The sequence below is a fragment of the Danio aesculapii genome, chromosome 16 (assembly GCF_903798145.1).
Source record: "Danio aesculapii chromosome 16, fDanAes4.1, whole genome shotgun sequence".
In the NCBI taxonomy this organism is placed as follows: Eukaryota; Metazoa; Chordata; class Actinopteri; order Cypriniformes; family Danionidae; genus Danio; species Danio aesculapii.
Genome location: NC_079450.1, coordinates 35,117,189 through 35,137,548, shown reverse-complemented (window position 1 = coordinate 35,137,548; position 20,360 = coordinate 35,117,189). Strand labels below are relative to the sequence as shown.

At 36.6% G+C, this 20,360-nt stretch overlaps 1 protein-coding gene across 2 annotated transcripts in view; it reads right to left on the bottom strand.

Moving 5' to 3' along the window:
- The window catches only part of cicb (capicua transcriptional repressor b), a 65,183-nt gene that overhangs the window by 27,047 nt on the left and 17,776 nt on the right, over positions 1 to 20,360 (bottom strand). For both annotated transcript variants that reach the window (XM_056475986.1, XM_056475987.1), the window contains exons 3-5: positions 3,907 to 4,056; positions 3,476 to 3,632; positions 2,406 to 2,514 (exon numbers count right to left, since the gene is read on the bottom strand). In XM_056475986.1, coding sequence (XP_056331961.1) covers positions 2,406 to 2,514; positions 3,476 to 3,632; positions 3,907 to 4,056 — 416 coding nt within the window. The remainder of the gene's footprint in view (positions 1 to 2,405; positions 2,515 to 3,475; positions 3,633 to 3,906; positions 4,057 to 20,360) is intronic.

Sequence of the window (20,360 nt, the reverse complement as noted above, 5' to 3'; positions counted from 1 at the left end):
AATTGAACCACTGAAGTCACATGGAATGTTTTGTTTTTTGCTTCCATTTCTGGACACAGAAACACATCTTGGGACTGTTGCGGTCTATGGAGGATGAGGGAGCTCTCAGATTTAATCTAAAATACCTTCATTTGTGTTCTGAAGATGAACAAAGGTCTCAGGGCATTGTTACTACATGAGGGTGAGTAATTAATAACAGAATCTTCATTTTTGGTTGAACTAACCATTTATCGCCTGACTAGTGTATGCAAAGACAAGTTGGTGTGCTAAAACTGCTGAAATACAGTTTGTGGCACAAAATGGTCTAAATGATTTCAGCTTTGTTTTGGAAAGCCATTTGACACACTTTCACATAAATAAAGGGAAGAGCCACGTGCCAAATTAAAGGTTGATATTATATATAGGGATGTCTAAATCAGGCCCAATCACACAGTTTCAGACTTGATCGTAATCGGATGTTACCAGTATATATATATATATATATATATATATATATATATATATATATATATATATATATATATATGTTCTCATTGATTTTTAACATATCTATAGTTAAGCAGTGGCACAGAGTTCTTTCTTGACTTCACACAGAAACAGCAAGTATTGCGGCAAGACATCACTTTGTTGCAGAGACGCTATTGGTTAAATGCCGGCAAAGTAGAACACGGAAGCAGCTTAAAGCAGAAAGCGTGAGTATGTTTGCAGTTTAGAGGTATTCTAAAGTTGATGAGACTTTTTAGTGCCGTTGCAGGCATCGTTAATGAGAACAAAAACAGGCTCAAACCTGACATGGTAGAGATGCTAGTTTTCATTAAAAACTTACATTTTTGTCTGTGAAACTTGCTACTGTGATGACAGTAAAAGTTAGGAGTGCAGTTCCTAAAGGCACATTACTGGCTTTGCAAACACTGTGGCACTTTTATTTTATTTTTTTGTTTACATGTCTGCCAAGTTTTTTTAAGTTGAGGTGCTATTTGTTTTTATATAGGATTTTAATGTTGACTGCTGCATTGTTGTACAAGTTCAAAAGCGAAGAATTTACGTTATTTATAACTCGATTGTTCAAGCTACCTCACAGAAGTGCTCTGTTTACTTAACAGAGTTGTTGAATGTTAAAATAAGGTGAATTAAATAAAAAATAAGGAACATCCTGGATCTGTTTCTTCGCTCTTTTTTATGCATTACAGAAGTATCGGATCGGGTTTCGCTATTGATAGGTACTGAAAATCAAATGACTCGGACTCGAGGGCAAAAAAACTGATCAGGACATTCCTAAATATAAATTTATATACTTTTTTGTTATTATTTTCATAAAAGAAATTAATACTTTTATCATACAAGAAGGCAAGGCAAGTTTATTTATATAGCACATTGGTAATTCAAAGTGCTTAACATAAATATGAATAAAAAATAAATAAATAAATAAAAAAAAGCCATACAAAAGCATATAAAAAAACTTCTGTCCCAAATAAATGATTTTGAATGTTCCATTTATCAAAATAATTTTAAAAATGAGCCATGGTTACCAAAAAAACATATGGCCAAAAAACTGATTGCAACCACATGAATAAATTGCAAAATATCTTAGGGTGTTTTCACACTTGCACTTTTGGTCCGCACCTGTGTTTGTTTGACATCAAAGTACGATTTGTTTAGGTAGTGTAAACGGGCCTTCTAAACTCGGGTGCGCACCCGTGAACACTACCCAGGAGTCCACCTGAAAGAAGTGGGTTACGGTTTGTGCCAACTCTGGTATGGCTCACATTTGATATGAATGCAATCATACCAAATAATTGAAGTGAACCACCAACTGAACAACAAACTTAAGTTTTTATAATGTTCATTCATGTGTGAATGTCTGTGTATCACCTACCTTGGTGACAAGCGGGACTGACCCAGTGCAAACAGTGATAATGTCTGCTTGTCTCCACCAAAAACGACTTCTGCAGACATTGTGTGATGTTCTCAACATTTTTTAATGTTTTTTTTGCGGCAGATAAACACAAGTGGCTTAATGTACTTTGGTTTTGGTAACGAAACCAAAAGATTCAGTAAAAGCAGAATGAGTGTGATACGCGGTCTCCATTTTTGCACTTTGTTTTCATGGCCGTCACCTAGCAACAGCTGTACATAAAACAGCAGCTTGATGAGGCAAGCATACCGAGGTTCAAACGAAAAAAAGATGGTGTGAACACAAACCAGCCGAGAAGGTGGCAAGGGGGGACAATTGAACTTGGGTTCAGTCCAGGTAATTAAATCAAGTGTGAAAGCACCCTTAAACAATAATGATTTAAAACATTTATACTGTACTTAAATCCAATCAATGTAGCCTAGGTGGGCACATAAAACTTCATTGGTTAACATAAAATCACTTCTAGTAAACTACGAGTGAAAACGTTTACCTTGCCAGGACTGTTCTTGTCATCTTTGGGGAGAGCGCTGAGGGACTGAGATCTACGCTTTCCAGGAGATGCAGAAATTGGAGGATCAGGAAGAACACCGGGGAAAAACCTACACATAAAATTGCCAGTTAATATTAAATATTAACCCAGAACAAAAATATCAGTGGGGCTCCAGCAATGTGCGCTGAATATCCCAGTAACTGTCCCCATCCATCTCCACTAAACATGCACAACAGTTCTCTCTGAAACTATCTCACTTTCCTCCTGCTTTCAACAAGGAATATTATTCCTAGCACAAAGGAAGCATTTGATCCCAGCTGCCTATTTGTCACAAGTGTGACAACAACACACTATCTTCATCTGAGATATTTTACTGACACATTAACATGATGCGTTTGCACTTGATTCTGACAATTGATTTTTTATTATGCAAGCGCTTTGGTAGTATTTATCTGATATTTATTACACTGTCATAACCATATAGCTACTGTGGCACAAAACAGGCTCAAAATATCCACAAATTTCATTCTTGCAACCCTCAGGGTCCTGTGGAACAATACAGCAGAACGCACAGAGCCAATTACAGAAAACTGCAATGCACAGCGTCGATGAGCTACTGCTTTGCAACCCACCGCCAAAATGCTGTAGAAAGCACAGAGCTTTAACATGTCCGAAATATCCAGAGCGCACTATAACATTGAAAGATGCTTCACGAATGTCAATAACACCTTAATGCAAAGATAATACAATAAGCCTAATTGGTAAATCACATTTAGCAGGAACTGTAGCAGATGACTATAGCTGATAATAAAAGAAGCAGAGTTTTATATGTGAATCATAAGAGAGAGGGACAAAAACTAAGCGAGAGAGGTGTATTCAGATGACAGTTCATTAATGTAAACTGCCGCTGGTTTGCTACTGTCATTCATACACAGAAACAAAGTGGAATGCTTTTGTTCTCTTTCTTTGTGCTGCCATTATGCAGCTCTCTCCACACAGAGACACCAGCAACAAAACACATTCAAACAGAATGACACATCACACACACACACACACAGTAGACCACTCACGGATCATCCACGTCACTTTCTGTTTCGCTGTCAGGTCTCTCTCGCTCCGCATCCTTCTCTCTCTCTGGAGGGAGTTCGTCAGCGGAGGGAGTGGGGCGTGAGGAAGGGTTAGGTGCTCCCTCTATAATCTCTTTCAGCACTGACCCACTCTGAGACTCTGGAAGAGAAAAACGACTCATTCGTTACGGCATCTTTAATGAATCCCACCAATCCGGCAACCTCTGAGGTCAATCGCCGCACCAGGGTAATGGCTAAATTACAGCAGCTCGAGTTACAGAGAGTAACTGCAGATGTGACATACATATCAGTGTCTGGACTATCCCAGAAAATGCGCTTCGAAATAAATTCTAACCATAAATGTATTGTTTTATAATCTGAAACCCATTTCAGCTAATTTTGGAATCAGACAATGGCGGTGCAAAGTGAATTACCTTTCTTCAAAGCGCCCGTCTGTGGATGGCTGACAGTTTGTTGGCCCTCGCCAGGTTGAGCCGATGGATCTGATTGGGTGGGTGCCAGGAAAGGGACCAATGAATGCCAAGGAAACACTGGAACCGATCTGGGCTCAACATTAGTCCACACTACAGGAGAAAATAACAGAAGATTTATTCTAGACAGCATTGAGAATAAATATCAAATCAATTCACAGCCTACTAAGCCAAACATTTTATATCTGCTAAGCCAAAAATATTATATCTGACTACTCACTACAGTTCCCACAATAATTATGATTTAGATATTTGATGTGTTTTCATATATAATGATATATTTAGATACCTAACTGTTATCTCTAAATCATTTGCTAATTATGTCATGAAGAGACCATATGAAAGAACATGCCAAAAATATGCAAGCCAAACATTTAATATTATTTATGAAATGTATCTTAAATATAATCACAAATATTTGAATATTACTGAATTAATGCTGCATAATAATGCTTCACATATTTCATACGTTGCAAAAAAATGTTAAGGCAGACAGACTGTCATGAACACACTGAGTGCGTGAACATATTGTTCCCGACTGATATTAAATCAGACAATATTTGGCGCCAAACAATCATTTCCAAAATAATATGACTCTGGAACAGCGTGTTCATGCGGCTATTCCGTTAGATACGATACAACATTAATTTATTTCAGCTGCAAATAAGAGTTCGCTTTTTCTGTCAAACGTTATATGAGGAAAGTAAATCAGACGCGTTGAGTAATAACGACTGACCAAACATGCTGAGTCCTTGGCGAAGATACTGCGGGCTTTCCGATGAAAACATGGTGGAGTAAGAGGCTTAAAATACTTTTTGTTTTTAACAGAAAAACTTCACAAACATGTAATATTAAATAGAGGTGCTGTTCCAAGCGTTCGCCTGATTTAAAGTAAAAGAAGTCCGTGCGATTAAAAACGAAGTATCCACATGATGCTTCTTCCAGACAGGTGATGAAAATAAGCGGCCATAATCGATGCTGCAAGCATCCGTTTACTGGAGTTTCTTCATGTTGGTACCAAATGTTCCTGTAATGTCATGCCGTCCTGTAGCCACTCCGATCTTCAGTTCATAAACACGTCCCTCTGTATTCTCAGATTTGCTGGCTCGGACAGTAGATGGATGATATTCGGGTGAAAATGATGACAGCGTGCTATCAGGTACCGCACAGAAGACAGTCAAAGCGCAGATTTTTCACAAATGACAGTCTTGGCGTTAAAACACTTTCGTGGACACGGTTTCTATTGTGTACACTGTTGAGGACCGAAATGCGGAAACGGGTTTGGTTTTATTTGGATGATGTAGTTTATTTTTGGTCCTGTTTGCCCCCTCCTCGTCTGAGCTTGTTTACATTGACGGAGAGCTGCGGGGATGAATGGGTTAAGTAGGCCTCTCGGTCATCCTCGGGCTCGAGTAGTGCAACAGTCCGCGACCTGAGCTCACCTCAGCCCAAGGGGGTTTACATGAACAATACCACGGTTAATAATTGAATCGTTAGCAAAAGGAATATTGATTGCGGTTATATAAAATGTAAAGAGCACCAAAAAGCAATGCTAAAACGTGAAAACGGTTAGCTCAGTTAAATCGTCGTGAAAATGGGAAGCCCCAGATTAGCAGGCTAGCATGGTCTTGGTGCTACTACACCCGCAGGACGAGTGAAATGTATTCTTTGGGTTGCGACACACAACGACTTATTTAATAATACAAAAGATTAATGAAATACAGTATTGATTAGGCAGGGAAATGATATCAAATGCTTAATAATGAAAGGCCACATCTGTCTTTTTCACGTGGTCACGATTTTTCTCTCTGGCTGCCTGTCAGTGCACTTGTATCAGACCAACATCCTGTTTCACATCACATCCAAATGTATCAGCCATCAAAGCTCTGATTGACAAACGCATTACATCCCGTCCAGCGAACAAGCAGTAACCGGACTCATTCTGTACAGCCGCTTTGGTTCTGGGGGCTGCATTTGGGAGATCCGGACTTGATTTCAGCAGCACGGTTCCAGATGAGCCCGTCCCCTCGGGAACGCCCCTGGTCTCGCATCCGCACCGCCGGCCGCTTCCACAGAACCTGTCCTCATGTCACGGCGTCAAACTCAAGCGTTGCTCGGAAAACACCCGATTTCGCGAATAGGGAAGAAACTATAGTGTCTAGGAGTGAGAAGCTACCAAAGCCAGGGGTCTCGAGTGCAAACACTGAGACAGACAGCTGGTTTCAATAGGCAAACAACACCTGTGCAGCGCTCCCGACCAACAATCATTAGTTACACTGTAGTAGCTGTAGCTGACCGTGGTAATTACTCTTCGTGATACTCTCTTTGAACAAAACGAGCTAACTACTTTTCCACACAACTCAATATCCAGTATAATAGCAGCATATCATATTAATGTCAGAAATGAAAGCCTGTAGACTGCACAAGCATCCTCTAACGTTACTCCAAACCGCATCGTGCTCTCCTGTGCCTCACACTCTCCCTTTATTTGGGTCTACTTCAGCCTCGATGGGGCTTTAAACCCCAGCAAACTGAACTCTAGTTGCAGCGACTTGTCTTTTAAAATGCCTGCTCCGACACCCCCTCCCTCGCACACATCCCAGCCCCAAAGTGTCTCATCCAAAAGGCTAATCGTGCAGTAAACTCCTCACAAATCGTGAATCTAGCACGAAATCCGCTAACCGACGAAACGGGCTCGAGCTCAGCCGTGCCCTGAAACCCGTGGCGGGGAAATACAAAACATAAAAAAAGAAAAGGACAGAGATGATCCGGCGCAATGCTGTTGTGATGAAATTGTAATAACAGCCCCTAAAGTCCAGTGCGGCTCTCCTGCAGCAGGGTCACTCTCGGGTCCGCGGCGGCTCGCGCGCTCCTCTCCGCTCGGCCCGTGGGTGTCCGTAGTAAAGAAGTCGTTGTCTCATAACATCATTCAATTGGCCACGACTCTTCCCTCGATTTCGCTCTCCTCTCTGGTTTCGCAAAGCCGTTCTTTCTTTCTCTTTCCCTCCCTCTTCCTCTTGTTGGATAGTAGGCTGCCCTCTTTCGTTCTCTCAGCGTGTCAACCTCGCCCAGCCCGTGACCCGCCTTTTACTCTTCGAAGGCTTTCCGTGATTGGTCTACGACGCAACCTATCGTAAGACAACGCGGCGCGCTGATTGGCAGCCGCGTGCGATGGAATGTCAGTCATATGCAAATCCGGATTTGCCTTTTGGCTTCTCACTGGCCGCGGGTAAATAAGGAGCTAATAAATATTGAACAGACGAGTGAATGTGGGGCATGACTTTACGTGGGTTTTCGTCTCGTGATATGTACGCCAACTGTGACGTTGATGCTGCCGCGCGCTACTATAACTGGCAGGGCTCGTCATAACAGGCACTGTATGTATTCCGGGATCTGAGTTTGTTATGGCACCATTTTATGACAGATCAATCAGATTTAAATTCTCACATCACTTAGACTGGACTAGTTCTTTTCTTCATGACTGTAGTAAAAGTGTACTACCATCTGTGCATTTTCATTGAAGAGGGCGCTGTATATATAGACAATAATTATAATAACTATAAATATACATCACCTATACTGTATTTAATAAAACACTGATATGTTCAAATACATTTCTTTAAAATTTTAATTATATATATATATATATATATATATATATATATATATATATATATATATATATATATATATATATATATATATAGATAGATAGATAGATAGATAGATAGATAGATAGATAGATAGATAGATAGATAGATAGATAGATAGATGGATTGGCCAGTGATAAATACATTTAAATACAGTGATGTTTGTATAATAATACTAATAAGATAATAATAAGATAATAATCAGATATTGCTTAAATTGATAGTTCACCCAAAATTGAGAATTCTGAGATCATTTCTTCAACATTGTGTTGTTCAAACCCTTTGAAACACTAATGAAGATTTTTTTTTCTTTTGTGAAATCTGAGAGATGTCTGTTTCTCCATCAAAACTGAATTCACTCGTAACTCTGATGATTCAAAATATATTCACAGAGAGAATACAATTCATATGTACTGAGCAGTTTAATCTGGATAAAGATGTAATTTAGGCTTTAAATCAAATGCGAGTTTTCCAATAAAGAACCTTTATTTTTAGGAGTGTGAATTCTGTTAATGCTGATACATTTTTATTCATTTCAAGCTTTTCATCAGACAAAAGTTTCTTCACGGTAGGGAAAAAGCGTTCTTTAGATTATGAAATTGTTTATCACGTTATTAAAATAAAAATTGTCCTTTAAAGCAAGGGTCCCCAAACTTTTCAGCTCACAACCCCCCCAAAATAACTATTCCAGAGATTTGTGACCCCCACTATCCTCAGAGGTGGTAATAAACATACAAAAATTGCACACAAGGGTGCACACATACAACTAGGAACTATATAAACAATCTTATTGACAGCACAAAAAAAAGTGCAACAGTCTAACAACCATGTAATTTTTTATAGACATTATACATTTGTTTAATTTAATATTAACCTCACTTAATGAGGCAGGGGGGCACAATGTTTACAGCAAGTCTATTTTTGGTTTAATTTTGGAGATCCTCCTCTATGTTCAGTCGTGGCCTTTATATTTCATGTATGTGAATGCCGTAAAGGTGTCAAAGTTTAACATTGTGCTGTAAAATCCATCTGTCATTTAGGGGTGTTATCTAGTGTAATAACCCCAGGGGTCGCAATCTAATGGCAAAAGAATCGAATGGCTGATGGCTTTATATTTGCATGTTGTTTTTCATGTAACTATTAAATACTATTTTCTGTAGGTTATGAATTAATATGGTAATTCTAATAGTTTAATAACATATATGATATTTTTGGAAATCACCAAAAATAAAGCTTTAAAGAACTGTTCACTAATGTTCTTTGGGAAACCCAGAAAGGTACCTCTTTTTGGTTCCTCCTGGGATCTTTATTTTTAAAAGAGTATATTTGTTTGTTGATTGTGAACCAATGAGGTCCATCCTTGAGTATCAAACAGCATTCATGAGCTTCATCAAAGACGAAAGATGTTTGTCTTCACACATCAATGTCAGTGGTGTTGTAGTTTATGTTCAGTGATCAGTGTTTATTTGTGAATAAAAACCCAAATCATATCATGATATTAAGCATTGATGCCTTTAAGTTGAAGACTTTAATTAAACATCCTCATTTTTATGGTTTAATTTCTTTATCTGTTTACAAATTATTTGAAGCATCAGTTTTGTATGAATAGACTTTAAATGAAGGGACAGAAATCGGTGGCTGTAATTTTAACAAGGATGCGATCCTGGAATTGATGTATAGGTTGATCCTATTAACTAAACCTAACTGTAAATTATTCCCAAAGTCAAAGGGGAATATTAGTTCACAATTAGTTTAACCCTAACTTTAAAACTAAACTTAACTGTAAACTTATCTCTTAAATCTGATTGGTTTATTGTAGTGTAGTTTAAGGATCCACATAGATGTTGATCCATGAATATGTCCTTAGTTAAATCATAACCAAACAAATCTCCCATATTGTCATTAAAGATATCCCCATGTGGGTTCAGAAGTTAAATTAAAGTATTATAGGTTTGGAGTGACAGCTGTGTCTGTAAATGAAGACAGAACTTTCATTTTGAGGTGAACAAACTCAATAAGGAAACTCAACACATCCACTTCCTCTAAAGTCATGCACATCACTTGCAGTCCATATGAATTTGCCAAAATAAGACTCAGTGCAAATGCAAACTGATAACACATACTACTGCAGCAATACTGTTATTTTCCACACTCCAGTTTTAAACACTGGAGAGCACCTCATCCCGTAGTTAGTTTTGGTTTTTGAATCTGATTAACTGAGCTATATTCTGTTAGCGATATGCACTCACTGGCCACTTTATTAGTACACCGGTCCAACTAGTCGTTAACACTAATTTCTAATCAGCCAATCACATCGCAGCAACTCAATGCATTTAGGCATGTAGAAATCGTCAAGACGACCTGCTGCAGTTCAAACTGAGCATCAGAATGAGGAAGAAAGGTGATTTAAGTGATTTTAAACAAAGCAGAGTTGTTGGTGCCAGATGGGTTGGTCTGAGTATTTCAGAAACTGCTGATCTATTTGGATTTTCATGTACAACCATCTCTAGGGTTTACAGTGAATGGTCTGAAAAAGAGAAAATATCCAATGAGCGGCAGTTCTGTGGGCGCAAATGCCTTGTTGATTCCAGAGGTCAGAGGAGAATGGCCAGACTGGTTTGAGCTGATAGAAAGGCAACAGTAACTCAAATAAGCACTCGTTACAACCGAGGTCTGCAGAAGAACATCTCTGAACGCACATCACGTCCAACCTTGAGGCGGATGGGCTACAGCAGCAGAAGACCACACCGGGTGCCACTCCTGTCAGCTAAGAACAGGAAACAACCTACAATTGGCACAGGCTCACCATAATTGGACAATAGAAGATTGGAAAAACGTTGCCTGATTACTCTGATGAGTCTCGATTTCTGCTGTGACATTCGGATGGTAGGGTCAGAATTTGGAATCAACAACATGAAAGCATGGATCCATCCTGCCTTGTATCAATGGTTCAGGCTGGTGGTGGTGGTGTAATGGTGTAGGGGATATTTTCTTGGCACACTTTGGGCCCATTAGTACCAATTGAGCATTGTGTCAACGCCACAGCCTATAGTATTGTTTCTGACCTTGTCCATCCCATTATGACCACAGTGTACCCATCTTCTAATAGCAGGATAACGCATCATGTCAAAAGCGCAAATCATCTCAGACTGGTTTCTTGAACATGACAATGAGTTCACTGTACTCAAATGGCCTCCACAGTCACCAGATCTCAATCCAATAGAGCACCTTTGGGATGTGGTGGAACGGGAGATTCACATCATGGATGTGCAGCCGACAAATCTGCAGCAACTGCGTGATGCTATCATGTCAATATGGACCAAAATCTCAGAGGAATTTTCCAGTACCTCGTTGAATCTATGCCAAGAAGAGTTAAGGCAGTTCTGAAGACAAAAGTGGGTCCAACCCGGTACTAGTAAGGTGTACCTAATAAATTGGCCGGTGAGTGTATGCAAAAGCACTTTGATATGACATCACTCCTATCACTCTTTTGGTTTGTGCTTCTGCTGTTCCAGATTAAGCAAAGCATTCCAGACATACTTTTAGTCTGTTCATTGTTTGGTGACAAGCAAAGATATATAAAGATATGCATTTTTGTCATATCCAGGACATAAATGGCAAAAATATTGTAAGTTGCTTGATATATGAATGGTTTGTTTATTGCACACCTCTATATGTACAAAAAGTACAGCCATGCTGATAATCAGTACAGTACATCGTTCTTGATTGTGTAAACTGATCACCTGTTCTTCTTAGAAGTGAAAAGTTAAGGCAAGAGTATGATTTTGGTTGTTTATACAAGGCATGTTAATAGGATTTCTCATAGGCCAAGGGTTTTCTTGGAGAACATACAGCTATACATATGTCACAATCAGCTAAGAAAGAGTAAACAAAGGTGGAGAAATATTTCTCACATAATATTGTGAAACCTCTATTACTATTTAGTTAGCGTTACTAACTTACTAAAACACACAAACCTTTGTTTTGGTTGGGTGCAGTAATATAGGTCAGAGTTTAAACTCTGTGACCGCTGCCATCAGGACATTGACCAGAGAATTGGCTGTTCAAAACACTATTATCAGTGAATACAACTTACAGGCAGCATGACAGGGGCGTGATCACAGTGCCTGTGAGTGTCAGCGTGCCTGCGTGTAGGTTTATGTGTGTGTGCTCACTTCACTGACTGGATTGTTTGTATGGGCAGAGGGGTATTGGCCTTGTGCCCTGTATCAGCCAGTCCTCTCACAAACAGCTACTATGAGAAGCCGCTGTAGTAGTCATATAAGCATAGTAACATTCTCCACACAAACACAGTGGTCACAGCCTCCACAATATAACCATATATTATTTTCTGAGATACACATGTCACACTAAAATTCTGCATAACCAGCATCAAACAGAAAGGCACTCGAGAGCAGATGAAAAAACAACAAATCAGTGGTCGTGGAATGTTTGAGAAAAGAGAGGGAAAATGGGTGGGAAGGGGAAACTGTACAAGTCAGGCGAGTAAAAATAGAACAAGAGTCATTCTGTTGAGAGGAGGGGAGGAGGGAGTTGTGAAAGTTGTAAAAACAGGGCCTCGCTCGCTGTATGTGGGAAGATGCTAATCGAGCTGCAGCCAAAGAGAGACAAAAAAATCTACAAAAATATGATAGAAAATCTGATTATGTGGGCACATGCTCTCAAACGATGGACTGAAATCGATGCACATCAAACTGAAGGAAGAATGGCTTATGAAGAGCCATTTCTTCACCATATTACACAATGTCAGCGCAATGGGAGGGGCCACTCGCTCTCTTAGCCAATGAGCATGCGCTGAGCTCCTGGCAACAGCCAATAAAGAGAGGACGTGACCCTCTAGCTCAGACTGTGATTATAGTAAACAACTTCTTAACTCTTTCCATGCTGATTCCATAAAAAACAACTCACGGTAAAACGCAACCTCGTTTACATCTTTAAACTTCAGTAATAAGGAGACGTATAAGTACAAGGAAATGGCAGTAAAATATCTTACATCCGGAGTTATTTGATATCACTCAGAGAGATAGCTGAAGCTCAGGATGATTGAGGGGTTAACAGTACGAGAGTGCCATGATCAAAACCTCTTCTCCTCTTATCCAATCATTGTTTTTACGTGATTAAAAAACAATCTCAAAAAGCCCACTCCCTGTTTCCATGGCAACAGCTTTATGGGTACTGTTACTCATGCCACTTTGGTGAACCACTGACCATGGCACTATCTCCACGCACACACGCTGCCCTTTTGTAAGATATTTATATCACGGCTGCCATCTGCCAGTACCAGCATTCCAGCGTTTTTTTTTCTCCAAAGGACACATGGAGGGGTAAAGAACCAATAAATACATAAATAAATGCATGAGCAATTCCAGCGAGCGTTATGGATGTGACATTTGGAGTAAAAATTAAAAATGTAAATTCATAGAGAAAGTATATGTTTACATTATATTGAAACTTCTGTTAATATTAGGGATGTCCCGATCAGGTTTTTTGGCCACCGAGTCAGAGTCATTTGATTTTGAGTATCTACCGATATCGAAACCCGATCCAATACTTCTATAATACATAAAAAAGAATAAAGAAGAGAAAAGAAACAGATCCAGGATGTTCCTTATTTTTTATTTAACTTGTCTTAGTTTAACATTCAACAACTCTGTTAATAAACAGAGCACTTCTGTGAGGTAGCTTGAACAATCAAGTAATAAATAACATCAATTCTATATTTCTGGACTTTAGTGCAACAGTAAATATAAAAAAATCTAATATAAAAACAAATATCACCTTGACTTAAAATACCCAGCAGGCAATCCCAAATGTACATATCTCCCAGTTTGCTATGGAAATCTTGTCGTCATCAACTTTATAATACCTCCAACTATTAATGTGTTATAAAATAATTAGAATATATTCGAGTTCTGATCAGGAGGTAACATCCGATTCCAATCGAGTCTGAAACCGCATGATCAGGCCCGATTTCTATTCATGTGATCGGTCATCCCTAGTATATATTTTTCAAAACTACTAAGAGTTACTTCACAACATTTATGTTAGCAATTATACATGATCTAAGTTTATGCAGACTGATGGAAATTGCTCATTCGGTTTAGATCATCCAGAGTTTTTGGTTCCTCTTTTTTATGAATGTCAACAATCAAAGAGTTTTTTTTTTTTTGGGAAGACTTATCATTGAATGTCAAAAAAAGATGTTATATTTTATTTTGTCTCAAACAATTTATCTGTGGAATTTATAATGAATCTTTTGATTTTATTTGGTAAATTTCATATTCATAAATGTAGATTGAATAACTCGAAACCTTCTATAAAGGTTTCTATTATAGATTTTCATTTATATATAGACTCGCTCCAGTATATTAATAGCAAGAAATGTCAAGATAAAATTATAGTTGCAAATGAGCTGAATTTGATTGAATAGTAAACCTGCTGTCAACTGGGTAGGTTAAATCATAATATCATTGTAAAGGTCTCTATGTTGAAGTTGTCTTTTTAATTATTTTAATTATGTAATTTATATTTTATTTCATGTTATTAGTTACATTTGTGTTTTTTGGATGTTATGTTTAAATTGTATATTTGCTGTTGTTTAAAAAGAAAAAAACTACTAACAGGGTTATGGGATCAGAAATATCAATCTGTATACATTTTTTCAGATTTTAATTGAAGTAAATTAACCTGCGTTATGGATGTGACCAAAAAAGTTTGCAGTAAACAACATATGTTGTAGAAATTCTGTGAATTAAACTGCACAACCCAAAATAAATACCCAAAATAAATAATGCTAATCGAAAAGATAAGAGTTGGTTCACTGTAGAACAAAAACTATTGATTTGATTTGATTTTAGATTTATCAGGGGAAAAGCTTGGTTATAAATGTGACACCACATTGACTTGTGTGACTTTGGTTAATCAAATATAATTGTTTGAAAACACAGACAGATACATTTTTGAGTATTTTTACAGTACTGTAAAATACAAACCTACACAAAAAACACAAACGGTTTCGCTATTCTATTCGCTAAAGGCTGACATTTGCATGGATTTGCTCGTATCATGCTTGATTAGTGCATTTGGTGCACATCTACATTCATGTTTCACCACTCCTCTAGTGTGTAGCTCAATCAAAAACACCAAAGATGGAAAAGGAAAAATAGTTATGAAACTGCACTCAGGTAAATCTCCTGAGTGAATGTAATGCCACAAGCTCCTCACATGAGGGCAGCACTGCCCTATAAAAAACGTGAAAGCGATCACAGCCCTGGCAGACTCCGAATTGAGTGAAGGAGAGATTACAGCCAGAGACTGAGCTTTTATGCGAAATGTATGTGCAAGAGTCTTACGAGAACACATTTTTAGATCCTGTGATCTCCCTCGAGATATAACGGAAATCAAACATACACTGAAACCTAAAGGATTTAATATGAATAACAATCAATACAGTACACTATATAACATGCTGGATATCTTTGCTATAATTATTTTCAACTATATACATGTTTGTGTTGTCATAGGGTAATCATCTTCAAAAGAGAATGGCTGGCATTCCCGGGAATGCTCCATGATTGGGGAAGGAACAGAGATTCTGCACTGCACCAGAGAGAGAGAAAGAGAGAGAGAGAGGGAAAGACAGAGAGCGACAAATAGGTGAGGAAAAAGATTAGAGAAGACTGACACAATTAAGTAGTTGAAAGGAAATAAATAAATATTATATATATATATATATATATGAAGCGATGATGAAAAGGGAGACACCATTCTGCCATATAAGAGATAAACATTGCAGAGTTGGACTATACGACAGATGGCGACTCAAAACTGCACGTAAACAGAAGAGATCATGTCCCACGCACTATTGAGGCAGAGACCTATTGCAAACACCGTATCGAAATACACTACAGCCTAAAATAACAAAAACACAGTCCACGAAACATGTCATTATAGTGATGAGTTGAAGAGTAATTTAAAAGCAAGCACAAACTGTTTTTCTTATCAGTTTAAAACTGCCAACATAAACATGATGATTGCAGTAATTCAAATTCATTGATATAAAGTTATTTTCTGTATTAAATTTATTATTATTTTATTATTATTTGTGTTTTGTGACAGTTTGGCAGTGTTTGTTTATCTTCTAAAACAGTGTAATCACTGCGTTCAGATGTATGATCACCAGCACTGTCATGAGCACATTATTGAACCTTTGCACAGCACGATTCTTTTTTCTACTGTAAAACTTCTTGCATGACCTCCAAATCAATCGGTAGCATTTATTTTTAGGATTTCTTTAGCTAATGTACAATAACAGCAATAGCATTTAGTCTAAAACAAATGAAACACACATACACACACATACAGTGCTCAGCATATATGAGTACACCCCCCACATCTCTCATTTAAATGAATATTTTCTATAGGAAGCTATACAATATTATATGTGTGCATATACATTAGATTAGTCAGTACTGGAGTCAAATCTGGAGCTTATCTAACAAAATAACTTACTATAATGGATCAAAATTTAGTAGCCCAAATTGATATATTAGGGAAAAATATTAAATAACATTTTCAAAAATAGCAAAAGTCAAGAGAAACAAAAATTATGTACAATTTTGTTGAATTGTTGTAGTTTGTAATTTGTTTTTGCAATATTTTGCTTGAATTTAATTGTATTTTCTTTCCGTTTCTATATATGTTCTGTGACTAAAATATTATTTTAATAAATATATCTGTTTCATAAATATGTTTTCTTCAAATGCACCAATATATATTACCCACATTCACTGAGAAATGGATAAAAATATTCATTATCAAAATGGAGTGTACCCTATTATGCTGAGCACTCTATAAAAGTGTATGTATATATAAAAGTAAATGTACGTGTGTGTGTACGTGTGTGTGTGTGTGTGTGTGTGTGTGTGTGTGTGTGTGTGTGTGTGTGGGTATGTAAACACTCTTTAATGCAGACTTTCCATTGATATAATGGCTTTTATACTTTATAAACTATATTCTGTTACCCTAAACACTTACAAAAACATTGCATTTTTACATTTTTAAAACATATAACATTTACAAGCAAAAAATAATAATAGAGTCAGTATAGTATTTCGAGCATTACTATCCTCGTAGAGACATTTTGTCCCCAAACTGCATAGTGAAGGCAAGCACAGTGGCACAAACACACACAGACAGACACACACGCGCGTATATATTTACTATATAGACTGGGACATAGTGTTCTACTGTCTTAATATGTAACTGATTATGAATATTATAACCAAGATATACAGCTGAAGTCAGAATGATTAGCCCCCCTTTAAATTTTTTTTTCTTTTTAAATATTGCCCAAATTATGTTTAACAGAGCAAGCTAAATTTTCACAGTATGTCTGATATTATTTGTTCTTATTTGTTTTATTTTGGCTAGAATAAAAGCAATTTTTAATTTTTTAAAAACCATTTTAAGGTCAAAATGTTTAGCCCCTTTATGCTTCATTTTTATCAATTGTCTGCAGAACAAACGATATACAATAACTTGCCTAATTACCCTTACCCTAGTTAACCTAATTAACCTAGTTAAGCCTTTAAATGTCACTTTAAGCTGTATAGAAGTGTCTTGAAAAATATCTAGTCAAATATTATTTTTACTGTCATCATGGCAAAGATAAAATAAATCAATTATTAGAAATGAGTATTAAAACTATTATGTTTAGAAATGTGTTGAAAACATCTCCACTCCGTTAAACAGAAAATGAGGGAAAAAAATAAACAAGGGGGCTAATAATTCTGACTTCAACTGTATCTGTGTTTGAGTTTTATTTCATATCTGAGTATGAATTCCTCCCCAAAATGCTCGGCTCTTGGGGTTTCACATCCCAACAGAGGACTTCCATATTTTAGAGGAAATTTCCAAAGGCATACTGATGGATAGTTTACTGTACAAACTGTATAGCGCATCCTCTGTCCATAACTCAACCTCTAAACTAAACTCTCGCAAAAAAAGCCTTGTGCAGTTTACAATAAAAAACATTTATAAATACTCATCAATAAAAAAGCACCGTTAAGTAGTATATATAAGTTGTTAGCAAAAGCACGCACACACACACACGCACACACACACAGAGATATACAGAGAGAAAAAAAATACAGAATTGAAAGCAGTATTCTCTAAAATATCAATTAAAAAGCACAAATACTGAGAAATACCTGCTGAATATATAAAATGATTATGAATATGGCCAGCATTGCAAACTGTCAATATATGTGTTGATCAGCAAAAAAAAAAGAAAAGAAAAAAAGAATGAGATTGTGAATGCTGAATTGTGTCAGTCATTAACATCAGATAACATGATTTAAGAGCTGAATTGTTTCTATTTTCATACTAGTATTTATAATTTACGTTTCACTAATTACATTTGCAATTTAGGCTATGGGAAAATGGTCTTTTTAGCAGGTCTGCAATGTTGTCAAACTGACTGTGTGTGTCTGTCTCCGTTTTAATTAACGTCCTTTTCAAAGCCTGCATGTCAAGACAGGCCTCCAAGATCAGGCCTAAATTTTTACAAAGGCCTTCTTGTCAATTCACATATACACGCACTCCCTTTCCCTCAAACACACTTTTGATCACTGCTAATTTGAAGCGCACACACACACACACACACACACTTTTTTTGTAACATTTTCATTGCGATCGGCAAGCTTAAAATGGTTGTTTTAAATATCGTGCTAAATGCAATGCAAGTGCAATGACCAGTGCTAATCGAACCCGCTATTACAGAACTGAGGATTACAAACACACTGTAAATTCAAAAGCCAGCAGAACACAGCTACCTGCTATTAATGCCAAAATATGAACTCCTGAATCCAACAAACAAACAACAAAAAGCAGACTGCACAGTTATAACCTCACTTATAAGAGGAAATTGTTACACAGCAAAAAATGAATTACTTACTTAGATTTTTTGTCTTCTTTCTAGTACAAATATCAAGAAATTCTTATATCAAGAAGCTTTTTCTAGGCAAGCAAAACATATTGTCTTGTTTCAGAAATAATGTGCTAAAATGAAGTGAGTTTTTCCTTAAAACAAGCAGAATAATCTGCCAATGGGGTAAGCAAATTAAACTTGTTTTTCCTTTTGACAAAAGATTATTTTGCTTACCCCATTGGCAAATTATTCTGCTTGTTTTAAGGAAAAACTCACTTCATTTTAGCATATTATTTCTTAAAACAAGACAATATGTTTTGCTTGTATAGAAAAGTCTTCTTGATATAAGAAATTTTAGATATTTGGACTAGAAACAAGACAAAAAATCTGAGTAAGAAAAGCATTTTTGCAGTGCAGATACTTTAATCTAGAAATACAGAGTTTTGATATATTTTAAGAACAAAACTTAATTTAGTTTTCTGAGATGTTTTTACAAGCACTAGAGTGGATAAATTACACTTGGTTATTTTAGAATCTCATTAGAACGAAGCATTTGTTTGAGTGTGTGTGTGTGTGTGTGTGTGTTTTAAAATTTGAGCATAAACACTTGCCTTAATGAGGTCAAAATCACAGTGGTATTTTCACTAAATTATAATATTTAATAATAATATTTGACTAAATTAAATTCAAAATATTTTCAAAATAAATAAAAATCTAATCAAAACATTAATTAGAAAAAAAATCATTCTGCAGTAGAGCTGTGGAAATAAAAACTAAAGAGCATTTCAAGAGTTAGAACTTAACTAAAACAAATCCATCGAGTACGAGGTAAATACATTTACATGAATTTACCAATAAACCGTTAAATGACCAGGAAGTTACATCAAACTGGTTATATGAAAAGGCTGCCGCTGAAAGTCAAAATTCTTATCGCAAGGGCACTTGAGTCACTGTTGTCACAAAGTGTCAAACGATTACATTCGTAGTATCTACAGCACACTAATTTGTTTAGCTGAGAACGGGGCAAAAGTGATCCAGCTTTAAAGCAATTTATGTGGTGCAAAGCCTAACATTTCCCACATTTAAAAGACAGCATGTGAGGAATGGTGATGGAAAGAGCATGCTGAGGGACTGTTTTTCACCATGTTAAAATGTGCTTGACGTATTAGTATTTCAAGAGTATTGAAAAAAACGGGAAAGTACAGGGAAATTTAAAAACTGCTTAATAATGTGAATGTTTTTAAATGAAAATCTTCTTTGCATCAGTATAAAACATTGACATATCAAGTGTATACACATGGAAACAAATTTTTGTCAGTATTTTGAAATTAAAAATATTGCAAATAAAAATTATTTGATATTAAACTTATATTTGATATTATACATACTTTTTAGTATACAAATATTTGTCGTGGCTCTCTCAGCTCATTTCTGATCAATCTCTAAAGAAATAATTGCATGCTTAAATGTTATTTTATCATACTAGCTAAGTGTTTAATTATTGTAAAACAAATCGAAGAAAATAAGGACAAACATTTTGCAGAATGTAATGAGAATACATACATTATCCTATTCTATCTATTCTAAAGTCATATTTATAGTGTGTAGGATGAGAATTTATGTTTTACAGTGCTTTATAATGTCAGCATTCTAAAATATGAATGTGTTTTCAGTGCTTTATACACTCACCGGCCACTTTATTAGGTACACCTCACTAGTACCGGATTGGACCCATTTTTGCTTGCAGAACTGCCTTAATCCTACATGGCATCGAAATTTGGAAATATTCCACAGAG